Source organism: Paramormyrops kingsleyae, chromosome 10 (genome assembly GCF_048594095.1).
Source record: "Paramormyrops kingsleyae isolate MSU_618 chromosome 10, PKINGS_0.4, whole genome shotgun sequence".
NCBI lineage: Eukaryota > Metazoa > Chordata > Actinopteri > Osteoglossiformes > Mormyridae > Paramormyrops > Paramormyrops kingsleyae.
The window spans coordinates 28,061,146-28,074,848 of NC_132806.1; the positions used below are offsets into that span (position 1 = coordinate 28,061,146).

General features: G+C 44.0%; 1 protein-coding gene across 2 annotated transcripts; it reads left to right on the forward strand.

The window, feature by feature from the left end:
- Nucleotides 1–4,772: 4,772 nt before the first annotated feature.
- slc25a48 (solute carrier family 25 member 48) lies at nt 4,773–13,396 on the forward strand. 2 transcript variants are annotated; one of them, XM_023797473.2, is made up of 7 exons: nt 4,773–4,974; nt 6,117–6,160; nt 6,385–6,456; nt 6,861–7,113; nt 7,592–7,861; nt 9,108–9,241; nt 11,904–13,396. In XM_023797473.2, the coding sequence occupies exons 1-7, from the start codon at nt 4,929–4,931 to the stop codon at nt 12,006–12,008; spliced, it is 924 nt and encodes a 307-aa protein (XP_023653241.1). In that variant the 5' UTR covers nt 4,773–4,928; the 3' UTR covers nt 12,009–13,396. The 2 variants fall into 2 exon arrangements, with proteins under 2 accessions (XP_023653241.1, XP_023653242.1); XM_023797474.2 differs by having other exon boundaries at nt 7,610–7,861.
- The last annotated feature ends 307 nt before the right edge of the window (nt 13,397–13,703 follow it).

Sequence of the window (13,703 nt, forward strand, 5' to 3'; positions counted from 1 at the left end):
CCCATTGTCCCAAGCATCCAGGCTTACCTACCTGTCTCCCAAATAAGCAGCTATGGACGGTGGATAGACCGATGGATGATGTGATCAATTTAATTGTAAGTAAAGGATTTCAGAACCAGAATATCTCTCCTTTCCCAGGTACTGTAGGAGCAGTAAAAATTATCCTGCCTTTTGCCTGTGTTTGTAATTCCTGTAGCTGTCTGCATATTACTTGTCACTGTAATTAATGTGCATTTAATGTATAATGTGTGACACTGTAGGTTAGGCCTTTGTGCCTGTGATCAGAAGGTCCTAGGTTCGAATCCCATGGCCAGCTGAGTGATGTCACCCCTGAACCCATGAGCAAGACAATTTAAGAACTTAACTAATAGGTCATAGTTGTTAAAATCTTATCTAGCTCTGATTTAAAGGAACCTAGGGTTTTAGCTTCCGCTACACTAGCAGGAAGACTATTCCATACTCTAACCACACGCTGTGTAAAGAAGTGCTTCCTCAAATTCATTTTAAAATGTTCTCCTGCTAATTTCCACCTATGGCCATGAGTTCTAGTATTTAAACTAATATTGAAATAGCCATTTGGCTGAACAGCATCCAGACCTGTTAGGATCTTACATACCTGGATCATGCCACCCCTTAGTCTCCTTTGCTCACACAATACATAGCTTTAAACATTCTTTGACTGCCTGAAACCTTTGCACAGTACTGTGCTCTTCAAGCAAACTGTGAATTCCAATTTTAATGTTAAGCACATGAAGACATTACAAACACACTCACTGAATTATTCAGTAGGTACTTGTCAACATTTTTAAGCATACTAACATTTTCTTGATATAATGCATGTAATCATAGGATAAGATGCATACAGTCATGTGACTGAAGCACAAATTGCATACTCGACATGGTGCGTGTATAATTATGCCAATCAACATCTAGGCTGAAGTCCAGTACGCATCCAGCTGCGTAAACGGATGAAACTGTAAGCCAACATTCTCCAAGATTTCATAATCCCTGATATCTTTCCTGCTAACTAAGTCATGCCAGGGTATTTTCTTTTATCCCCCAAACTCTAAAAATCAGGCCGACTGGGATATGTGAGAGCCAGTCTTTGAAAAGCGTGAAACGGCTCAAAAGACAGAAACCGCTTCTATAAATCAACACCCACCAAGCTTTATTCCTCCCAAACCAGAAGTGCTCTGCATAGCTTGGTCTGCGGTCTCCCTATGTAATTACACTGTGGACTGACGTGACATTTAAACAAATCTGCGAAAACAGTTAGGATACATTCACACACAGACTTATATATTTACAAAGAGCAAGTTGAGGGAGGCGTAAAAACAATTTCCCCACGGGGATCAATAAAGTACCAATTATTATAATTATTATATGAAGATCCCAACACAAAATATCAAAACAAAGGACAAAACTTCTTCAAGCATCCGGAAAAACAATAAAGTTGGATTGTGACTAGATCTCTAGCTAACCTGTGGTCCGCTAAGGTAATACCATAATTAAATAGTTTAAAACGCTCTAAATCATGTTTTTATTCCACATGAAGGATCTATTTCCACTTCTTGAGCCACATAAAAGCAACAGGCATGAAAAGTTTTTCTGTTATTTCTTAAACTGTATTGTTCTTCTTGGCCAATGTGACGCTAATTCATGGTCAGCTGACATCGACTCCACAGCATAATGGACAATGAACCGACGGAAAGATGCGAATGCAGACGCACAAGGCCAGTTTCCAAACCCCAAACTTTACTCCAACAGCCATCGTCAGTTACAATGGCAGAAATTCCCATGACAGAGCAGGGTGACATGTAGAGACACACCTAATCCAAGACAAAGGTGAAGAGAAACAACAAATGAATCAGACAAAGGTCAAACATGAGATCGAAAAGTACCAAAGACTGAGTATGAGTAACAGGCAGTACTACTTACACCAGTGACTGAAAATAAGGTGTTAACAGACCCAAATAGGTAAACAAGTGAGCTAATACGCAAGCAAGGTGGATCAAGGTGAGGTTGGTGTGGCTGAAGGGAAACACGGAGCGGTGTAGGTATGGCAGATGGAAACCAGACTTCGAATATTACAAGCAGCATACAGCACACCTGGGGAACCTAGACCCTAACCTATGAATAGTGAAGGACATTAACGCACGTACAGCCTTCTGGGTGGGATTCAGCTTTGTAGCAGGTGCCTGTGGAAATGGGTTCTATATGGGAAAGTCTCAGGGAAATGGACGTCTCTGACATGCTGGCCATTGCGTAACCTCTACTAGGGTAAAGGTTTGGGTCTATCAGGCTTTGCTTAACTTCCTAGGCCCCACACTTTTGACTTGCTAAGCCAAGTGAAATGTTTTGACATGGACCCGTCCTTCAAAGCAGGATCAGGGCAAACAGGTTTCCACATTTAGTGCATTCAAAGAACTTATAATATATACGTGGAGCAAACTGGTAACACGTACAACAAGGAAAATAGATACACCATGTATGAACACCACATAAAAGCGAGAGGCAAATTCTGGATGCTAAAATTTGTCGACTACGGAGGGGGGGAGGAGGGGCAGGGGGATGGTCGATCGCGTGGTATTTCACACTCAAAGTCCACCAGCTGGGAATCTGGGTCTGGGTATCTGACCTGCTTTTGTGAAGCTGGGTGACTTGGTGGACAGTAGACTTTAAATGTTCTCCTTATGTTGAGCAGATGTCCCTCAGGTACTGCGAGACTTGTAGTTAGGTGCAGGAACGGAAAGGAACAGAGTAAACTTACTCTTATTACTGTAGCATAGTGGTTTTTTAAGGTATCTATAAATAACAGGACTTCTACTTTTACTTAAGTATTAATGATTTCAGGAATTGTACTTTGTTGCTTCCTAATCTGAGTCTGTTACAGAGTAAAAATGAAAAAAGGTCAAAGGTCGATCATAGGGTCACATGACAAAGTGGACAGAGGCCCACCGGTTGCGATAACTTGCGTTCAGCTGGCAAGCAGGACCATGGAAGTGGTATCTAGCAGACCTACTGTACAGACTTAAGCCCACCTGCTACTTCTTCAGACCGGTCATCAGAAGATCCCTAGCTGATATTCCCTGTTCACAATTAAGAGAGCTTTTTATTTTCAAGCCAGAAAGGGACAATGGTAGATGGTGCCGATTAGCGTTGTTTTCGTCATTATCTCTATGGAAAATAATCAATCGTCACCCAGATAATTATAATTTAAAAAATATGTTGCAGTGGTTCACAAGCCATTTACACCACGTACAACTGACTGATTCTCCCCTCTTCCTGCATTGTGTAAGTAATTAGTTTGAAAAAGATGAGGAAGCTGAATCAATGTTGCATTTTTATTCACCACCTTGTGGATCCAATGTGGCACAAACCTTACACAAGGAAAATAAAAGGCAGTTAAATTATGCAGAATACATAAAAATAAATCAAATAATTTCACAGTTATCATTGTTTTGAAGGTGTTCAGCTGGATGGCATCCTTCCTTGCAATTATTACTGAGATTATTGTCATTAGTAATAAGATTTAATAGTTTGATTTCATTCTTAGAGGAATGTCTTATGAGGAGAGGTTAGCTGAGCTAAAGACAAAATATTCTTTCAAATAATATCCCAGGGACACGTTTGCCCAAATAAAGTGCAAATACCCGTTTTGTCGAGATTAGGTTCCCTTTTAGTGTATCTGATAAGGCAAAGGAGAGCGCGCTGCTTACGCCCTGCTGGTAATTTTCCATTAAGTGTTTAAGTTACATGACGAGTGTCTTTGGATGGGGGGAGGGGGTACCTCTGCTTTACAAACCTTCTTTAAAAAAAGCAGCGTTTCCTTTTATAATTATCGCTATCTGATTTACGGAAATTTACCTTGCGTGGAATATACGCCGTGAACACAGCAACGTGTCTACATGGAGATATTAAATTTTCTAGGAATATCTGTGTTAAGTTTTGATGAGATCAACGATAATGCATATTATTATATGATCTGTAAAATTCTCTGTTAGCATCTGCCTTGTATATTTCCTATAATTATCGTTAATGATTGTTGAGTCGTGGTTAAGTTCCTGTTTGGGTGGTTTGCGTTCTTCATGTAAACTGAACCTAAACATAAAATGTAGAGGTTGGGGGGGTCTTCCATATATTAAGCTATGTAAATTGCTATCTGTATCAGAATTTGAGAAAACAGGTGGATGGATGGATTTAGATATGATCATCATACATAGAAAGAAATACGTAGAAAAACTAACACAGGTTTGCCGACTTTGGTCAGCTAACTGGCACAAGATTTTTATTCTAGGCAAGTCTGCATATGCATTTACATGCATGTAACAGTTTTATTACCTTGTTAATAGTCTGCGGCGTTTTTAAACTACCCCAACGCCTTTGACATAGCGAACTTGAGGTTTTATAATGGAATAATATAGATTTGTTGCGTGAGTGTGAACGCGTGAGTGTCACGACAGATCTGTGAGAGTAATAATAAAACAAATAATAACAGGACCAGCTAAAGGAAATCGATAGCCAGATGGGTAATAATAACGAGGCTGCAGTGACTTGTACACTGAGTTCATGACTTAAGCCATTTAAAATCAGATTGGCGTTTTTCCTTATAGGAATTGCATTTCGCAAAAGCTGCCCCCGTTGGCAATGGGAGCACATGGGGATGTCAGTTTTATCTCGCCCTTCATTGGCCGAAGCGGGGAACAGCCCCCGCTTTGCCTACTTTTCAGCGGGGTGGAGTTGGATGGATAGGATCAGGGGGGCGGGCGTCTGCGCTTTAAGCGGCCGGTGTTGTTTGTGGTGACAGTTCAGCCGGGCCGAATTTCTGCCGTCGCACTTCGGCTGTTATACATGTGGCTCTGGCCGCCTGGTCCACTGGTGTCTCTTCGCATGGTGTCTACAGGAGCTGGCGGCGTTTGCGCCCAGAAATGAGTAGCTTTCATGTAGATGATTTTATAGCAGGGTGGATAGGTGGTGAGTGTCAGCATCTCGGGCATTTTTATATTATTCATTATGCTGCTTCGGGCGTAATGTATATTTAGAACCAGTACTGGCAACCCTTAAAAATAGCTTTTTTTTCGTGTAGGCAAGTTTAACATTCCTAAACCTTCTTTTCATATAGTTGCGTTTTCATACATTAGTACTTAATGCTTTTAAAATCTTTTTATATTTGCACTTAATATTTTGCCAAAAAAATAAATGTGAAGCACGTGTTAAGTTTTATATTTAAAAGCATTTGATGTTTTATGCATGCAGTTTAGATCTTAACGGTATGGAGGCACTGAGCGTGCCAAAACAGAAATTTCCATTAGGGGCGTTGTTGCAGACGTGTTTTGACCTGCTAGTTCGCTGTTTTTCTGTGCAAGCCTGTATAGCTATATCTTTTTTCGGTTTAAGCTTCGGTTAACGCTCTTTGGCGTTTCTTTCTCCAGAGTTATGTAAACCATCCGATCATACTGAAGCAGTTAGAGGTTTCAATTAACCGTTTTAAGTTTCTTTCCGTGGTCAAATCACGAGCGTTTAAATGACCCAAAAATACACAAGCAGACGAGAAACGAAAAGCTTTAAACCTGCGTGATATTGAATCAATGCAGCGCAATATATGATACATAGTCCTATGTACGTGTCACGCGTTTTTCAGTTACTTTAGAGCACGCTGCTCATAAAAACACCACGTTTACTGGTTTCTGAGATGACTCGGGGTCGTTTTATCAAATGCAATAAACTGTGCATTGCACTAAGAAAGCTCACTGCATGATGAATCGACGTGCAGCAAAATCAGGTTCATACCTCAACACCATTAAATGTGCTTTAATTGAGGAGCACTTGCCCGTTTATAAACTGAAAACCTTAATGATCCTATATAATTATAATGGTCTTTAGGGTTGTCCCTGGTTACAATGTATATACTGCTTCACAACAAGAGTCATCGGCCAGGTTTAGGGTGCATATAAGCTTTAAGGAAACAAGACAATTAAATGTTGTTGACGGAAATTCATAGCTAAGCTGTTTTTACTTTCATTTTATTCAAAAAGGTTTGACTCTTGAAAATCTTAATTTCCCCCCTGTCACCCCCCCCCCTCTCTCTCTCTCTCTCTCTCTCTCTCTCTCTCTAGGTGCATCTAGCGTTATTGTTGGACACCCACTTGACACAGTAAAGGTACTGTGCTCATCCTGCTGAAGAAAAACCATTTAGGGTTTAATCACCCTTAAAGCTGATGTCTGTTTGTACACCTTAAAACGTGGCTACAGCTGTAAGTCTTAATAACCCTTTTTGATGAGCACTTGGAATCTTTCAGTCAGTCGCGTAGTTGGACTTGCCTGCAAAGACGGCTAATTTCTAGCAGATCACTGCATAAGATATTCCACTGCTGTGTCCCACAGACACGTTTACAAGCTGGAAAGGGATACAGAAATACCCTCCACTGTATTCTCACGATCTACCAGAAGGAAAGCGTAAGTGGCTTTCGTCGAGCTTGGTCAGTTCCTCATTCGTGTCCCCACCCCTCCCCCCCCATGCCAAGGCTGAGGTAATTCTCAGGTACCCGGCTATGCTTATCTGCTGATTGGGAGTAAGTGGCACCAATGCCGATCACAGCAAAGGAGAAGGGGCAGAGCAGGTCCGATACACAGGCACGGAAAGCTGAGGCGATGCTTTGAAGGCAAAGTGGGTCGAATCAACAAAACACCTGAGCTCAGTGGGAAAGTGCAGCCCTCCCCCGAGTCCTGGTTCATTCATGGTGCTGGGGAGGTGCAAAGATACTCCATTCTACTGACTTCCAGTTATTTCAAAAATCATCCCGCGGCCAGCACTGCCGCTAACCCCCAGCCGTCTCCTTTTCTGTCCCGCCATTTGACAGATTTATGGCTTCTTCAAAGGACTCTCCTTCCCCCTGGCCAGCATCACGCTCTACAACTCGATGGTGTTCGGCTTCTTCAGCAATGCGCAGCGGCTCCTCAGCCAGCTTCGCCATGGCGACGCCAGGCGGCCCTGTGGCATGCTGGACCTGGCGCTCGCCAGCATGATGACGGGTCTGGTTTCCGTGGGCGTCGGGGGCCCCGTGGACCTCGTGAAGATCCGGTTGCAGATGCAGTCCCAGCCGCTCCTGGCAGGTAACGCTTCTGACCTTTAGGGGGTCAGGCTTCAGGGAGGAGGCCATGGCATGGAGTAATGAGTTGGGAGCCAAGTCCACATACCCCAACTTTAGTCAGAAACATGTGGACCTGTTTCCAGAGGGGTTACTTCAAGCCCCTCCTGGACGTAACCAGTCTAATTGAAGTGATGGCAACTATACTTTGCTCAGCATTATGATTTGCTTTGCAGACGAACATTATGGAAATTTCCATCAAAAAAGAAGGCAAAGTTATAAGCTGCATTTGGTTGTAGAATTTTAGAAGCTGGTTCTGTTGGTCCCCTGTAAATACATACAGTTCTTTCCCCATAATAATATAATATGTCGTGTGTTTCTCCCCATGCGATAGAGAAGAAGTTCTCCAGAATAGTAACCGAGGGCGACATGTAACCGCATCCAGGCTGAGCTGGCCTCCGATCCGAGGTTGACCCAGCTCACGTTTCACCCTGTGTCCTCAGAGAGCCTCCACTTGGCAGGAGACGTCTCAGTCCGTGGGGTGGAGCTGCAGGGAACACGGCTGTACCGGGGTCCCCTGCACTGCATCGGCAGCATTCTGCAGACAGAAGGCGTGCTGGGGCTGTACCGGGGGGCTGGGGCCATGATCCTGCGTGACGTGCCTGGATACACCCTCTACTTCATCCCCTACATCCTGCTCTGTGATTGGTTGACCCCTGAAGGCAGCACCTCCCCTCACCCGTGTTTCATTTGGCTCGCCGGAGGATTGGCAGGTAAAGGAATGGAACTGGAGTGCCCTGCCTGCTTTGATGTCGGTTCCTTTGGTGGCACAGAGTGGGATGAACCTTCAGAACAGAAGGAGACAAGTAGATGAAAGGGAAATGGGGACAAGGCAGAGGATGGGCAAGATGGGCACACCTAAAGACACCCAACTATTAACAAGGGAATCCCAGAAACATCAAACAATGCCAGCCAGCTAAGATCCTCACATCTCTTCTCATCATCACACCCTCTCACCATCACTCATCTCTCACTTCTCAGCCACTCAGCAGACCCTCTAAATAACCCTCTTGACAGACTAAGGCTAACGGGTGTCAGCGACATTTCATTAGAGCTCATTTTCTGTAGCCCCGGGACTGATGTTCGCTCATCGTGACAGCCAACAAGAGCTCTCCAAACCCTCTCACTGGGCCGTTACTCTCCTTCTGTCAGGTCAAACATCAGAGAGCCTTAAAAGTTTGTCCTCTTCATGTTGCAAGTCTCTCAAGTCCGCTCCTCTTAACATATACCTAGGGTTGTAAAACGGTCCTCCATGCCTAGTTTTCTAGATCCCTTGTCATCTGGAAATTGTTAGGAACTTAATTTCCCTGCTGGATGCTTTGAACTAAAAACAGCAATGTGTTTGTTCTGTGCTTTAGCCAGGAATCCCCTGGAGTTCAGTTTGACTTCAAACATCTTCTGTGTTGTTAATGTTGGGTATTTACGTATTTGAACCAAGGATCCGAATGGGTGCACGGACAGGCCTTGTTATCACATGCACCGGGGACACTTGTGGGATGACTCGATCTAGGAGCCACAGACTATCTCTGTGTGCTCCATACAGGCTTCAGAAATCTGAGAGTAACAAGCGAGAGACAGCTGGCTGCTTACTCATGTGGCAGCTTGGGCGCTTGTGGAGTGAGAGCCTCACTCTTAGTCTGCGGCCTTTATGTGGCCGTAACGGCTTTATGACCAAAGCCATAAATCTGCCTGAAAATGAAAGTATTTGGCAAGGATGACTTCTGAATCACCTACTGATAAACAGGAGACCTTCACTCTTGTCCAACACATAGGTTTCTCTTCACAAATCACTGTTGCGTGTTACATTTCCGCAAGAAGCAATATGGCTGCCCTAGTATCGATAAACCTTCAAATGTTTACAGCAAGCTGACCTTGTCTGGTTGGGATGCCCCTGGCCATGATGGTATGGCCAGGCCTCTTCTCTCGACCTTGCCTGACCTGCCCCCTCTCTCCACGCAGGCTCTGTATCCTGGGTTACAGCCACGCCCACTGATGTGATTAAGAGCCGACTGCAGGCCGACGTCCTTCACCAGCGGAAATATGAAGGGATTCTTCACTGCATCAACCACAGCTACAAGACAGAGGGGCTACACGTAAGCACAGCCTCTCTTTCTTCATACCTCCAGGGTTGGGGGTTTGAATCGCGGCCTGTGGGAGTTTGCGTGTTTACACCGAGTTTGTGCAGGGCTCCGCCAGGTGCTCCAGTTTCCATGTGGTTAGGTAAACTGGAATCTGCGGACTTGCTCATTGTGTGCATGGTCTCTGATGAACTGCCCCCCCCCCCATGTAGGGATGACTGATGTTACGTTTATATAGCACTTCAATAAGACACCCAAAGATCTTCACAGCAACGGGGAGCCACTTCAGCCCCCACCACTGTGTAGCCCCCGTCTGCGTGATGCAACAGCAGCCATTCTGCACCAGTACGCTCATCACAGTAGCTATGGTGGTGACTGGGCAGGAGAGAATTCACTAATTTGATCTGATTAGGGGTCTGATTAGGAGGGCAGATTTGAAAGGGCTACAGTGGGCAATTTTAGATTTGAATGATGCCCAGGGATGTTTTATTACCTCAGATAGTCAAGACAAGTTTTATGTTTCATTTTATATCTGAACATCCATATTCAGAAAACCATTCAAAAACATTGTCAAAACTGAATTTTTGTTGTAAACTCTGACAAAAACGGGTATATTTCAACAAGTAACCTACAACTCTGTAAAAAAATTAAAAGACCACTTCCTATTTTTTTTTTTTTTTAATTAGCATTTTTGAATCCTGATTAATGCTGGTTCTGTAGGCAGGAGGCTGCACTGAGCGGCAGGTTGTTCCCAGGCCTAAAATTTCTAAGACAGCAGGACACAAGAACAGGAGATGCTGGGAACAACCAAAAACCAGCCAGGTAGAGGGCAGAAGTGAATTTCTAACGCCGCAGATGATCGTTAACTTGTTCGGCAGTTTCTCATGAATCTGAGGATGACATTAAGTGACCTTCAAAAGGAACGGGAAACATTAAGTGGTGTGAAGTGCACTGCTGGGACAGTTCATATCAGGCTCCTAGAAGCAGGACTGAGGTCCCATAAAGCAGGGAAGAAGCCCTTCATTAATGAGAAACAGAGAAGAACCAGGCTGCAGTTTGCAAAAAAATATATTATTCACAAATATACCCATAAACTGAGAGATGGAAAAACTGATTTTGCTGTGGTCTCTTAATTTTTCCCAGAGCTGGATATTAATTGTATTTATATCTATTTGTAGTTCCAAAGTACCAGTCCCTTGTTTGCATTTAAGACCTGGTCACCTAGCTGTGTTCCTCCAGTGCGTCCAGCTTACCATTGAAGGCCCATCTGGTGTGTGTCCATCTAACTGTAACAGCTTGCAGTGTTCTGACATGGTGTACAGGTCGAAGTTGACCTGTGGTACTTTCAGGAACAAGATGTGCAAAGCCAGAGGTTCAACCAAGGTGAGCTGGCAGAGCGTTGATCATAAGACTCATTCACAGGGTCACCTTCCCAGTCTCTCCGAGGACTTTGACCCCGTGTTTGGTGGTTGTGCGTGAGAAGACCTATTTCTGTGGTTAAAATCGATGCTAAATGTTCTAATTGCCTCAGCGAGGCTTATAAAACCTTATAGCAGGTCTGGTTCCTCCAATACAGCACATGAGCAATTATGCTCTAGGGCTTATTTACACTGACGCATGTGTGCTGATGTTATCATATGACATCATTCAGAGGCGATTCTAGGGACTCTGGGGGCCCTCCAACTCCCCCTGCCTCTTCATTTTACTGTGAAGTGTAAATTAATAATATTAACAAAAGAGAATTCATCGAACACAAGACTTTTATTTTCACTTTTGTGAACAACAGAATACACAAATAAAGCAGATTTGTCGTTGCAAAGGACCATGTAATCGGCCGCCCCCCGGGGCCCCCCCCTCCCAGCACGGGGCCCCAGGCCATTGCCTGCCCTGCCTGTCCTGTCACTGCACCTCTGACCACATTGCAGTGTTAAGAGAAACTGCTGCCTATCACCTGAGTCCCGTAGATTGGGCAGAACACAGGAAGTCTAAGGTCTAAATTTTGACGGCATAAACTCCACGTTAGTTGTTGGGAAAACGCCATCAGATGCTCTGCTACTTCTAATTAGAACCTACTTACCACCTTGCTAAGGGGGTCAAGCCTGAACGAATCTGTATGAGCTTATATTTACTACATATCCTTAACAGTTTAATGGTGAGCTTATAGCTTATCCCAGAATGCACAGGGTACAATGCAGGGGACACCTACACAATGACCCACATTGGGCAATTTAGCGATTCCAGTTCATGTAAGTGCATGTCTTTAGACTGTGGGAGGAGATGGGCTTCACCTAGAGCTGGGTATTCAAATCACGGTCCGAGCACTGCTGATTTTCCAGCCTTCCTTTACCCGTGAGCCAGATGTGAAGCCTCCAGCCAATCAGAATCAGTACAGTAAGCATTAAACTAAGTACCTGGGAGAACTGAAAACAAGGCCTGGATTTGGAATAGCAGGCCAGATTGGAAGAGCCCTGCCGTAGAGGAAACCTGGATGACGTCTTGGACGACATGAAAAATCCACACACACAGCGTGGAGGCAGAATTGAAACCCCCACCTCTGAAGGTGTAAGGGAACAGTGTTACCCACTGAGACACAGAGTCAGCCCACTTTCAGAGCCCGAGTGGAATGTTATGGAATGAGATTGCAGTGGCTTATGGCCCCGTCTTTCTCTCCACACAGGTCTTCTTCCGGGGGGCCACCGTGAACGCCATCCGCGGCTTCCCCATGAGCGCTACCATGTTCCTGGGCTATGAGCTCTCGCTGAAATTCATCCGGGGCCTGTAGCCGCTCAGGCGGTCTCCTCCAGCCCGGGGGGGGGGGGGGGGGTTCGCTGATGTTGTCCTGACACAAATAACAGGGCAAACACACGGGGCCTGTCGCTTTCTGTACAGCAACTACCTTCTTATGTTAAGAAAGGGTATGAAAATAAGGTAGAATGTTTATCATAGATAATGTTTACAGTTCTACAGTGTTATAATGTTTAAGAACAAAATGCAAGAAAACAGATTTTCCTCTAAATGTATTCAGAGTGGCTACTTTAGTAAGTACACCTGAGTAATACCAGGTCCAACCCCCTTCTTTTCTCCAGGACCACTTTAAAGGTAGACGAGCCTTTCTGTACACTACTGCACTGTTATTTTCACACTTGTGCTCTTCCTGTTTCAGCTTTCATGAGTCTGGCCATTCTTCTCTGGTCCCTCATTAACAAGAGATCTGTCCCTGATTGGATATTTTTTGTTGTTGTTCATCACATCAGTTCCTGTATCAGCAACACACGGCATTTTTCTTTGTTTATCAAATTCGTCTCTGTAAACTCTAGACACAGTAATGTATGAAAATCTCAAGAGAGTATTTGTGAGATGCTGGATCACTTCCGGCGTACTCACATTGGTCTCGCTTGCCTTGTACTGAGCCTGAGCACGATTGCCCCCCCCCCCCCCCCCCCCCACTGGTTTGCACTCACATTGCACTTAACGTTCTGAGCCAAAACACGCTTTCGCCATTGCCGTGCGACTTCTTTTGTGTTGAAGATAACATAGGAAGGAAAGCACAATCACAGAGCACAATGGAGTTTATCATTAATGCCCTTATTTCATGATTTATTTGGAGTCATTTTAGGCGTGAAGACACAGATTTATCTAGTAAAGCGATTTTTATTTATTCATCCTGCACGTATAACAAGATAGTTCCACATTTTACCAAATATCTCAGCGTTTGTGCTAACAATCACACCAAGGTCATTATCACTTATATCATATGTCATAACTGCTCAAATGCTTAGTCGATAGTAACTGAACCTCTTGACCATGTCTGCATGTTTAATGTATTCAGTTTTAGCCACATCATCCACTGTTGAGTGGGAAAGGCTGTTTGCATTAACAGACAGGTGTACCTAATTAACTGGCCACTGTGTTTTTAAGCATATTTTTATATTCTCCAGGTAATACTATACATATTGTGTATGTTGTACCTGCCTGACTGTAAATACAGCCAATTAAACCTCAGCTGCAAATATAATAAAACTATTCTTTACCATCTAATGGGTCAGTGATTACGCGTGCCAATTTAATTTACGCAGCTGGTGTAACAAACCTTAATTTCAGCCATAATTCGACTGTTTTTAACGTGATCGCGCACCAGTTGGTTGAAAATGTCTTAATATATCTGGAAATAAATGCGATTTCAGAAAATTCCAGCATCTTCTGTCATGCTGTCACACCTGAACAGCCACTTTATAATCGAAAATTCACTTTATGTAGGCCTATATATAAAAATAAAACTTCAATTCTCACATACTAGTTTTAGCCGTTTCTTTAGTCACGTCGTTTATAGCGGACCATCTAACTCTCGTTATTATCGGATTCCTTAGGCTCTTTACTAGCACCCGTACCATTGTTTTATACCCTTTAATCCACAAGGGACGGGTCGTGCATTCCGGCCTTGCCGCAAGTCGCCTGCAGGGACGCGGTCTTCCGAAGT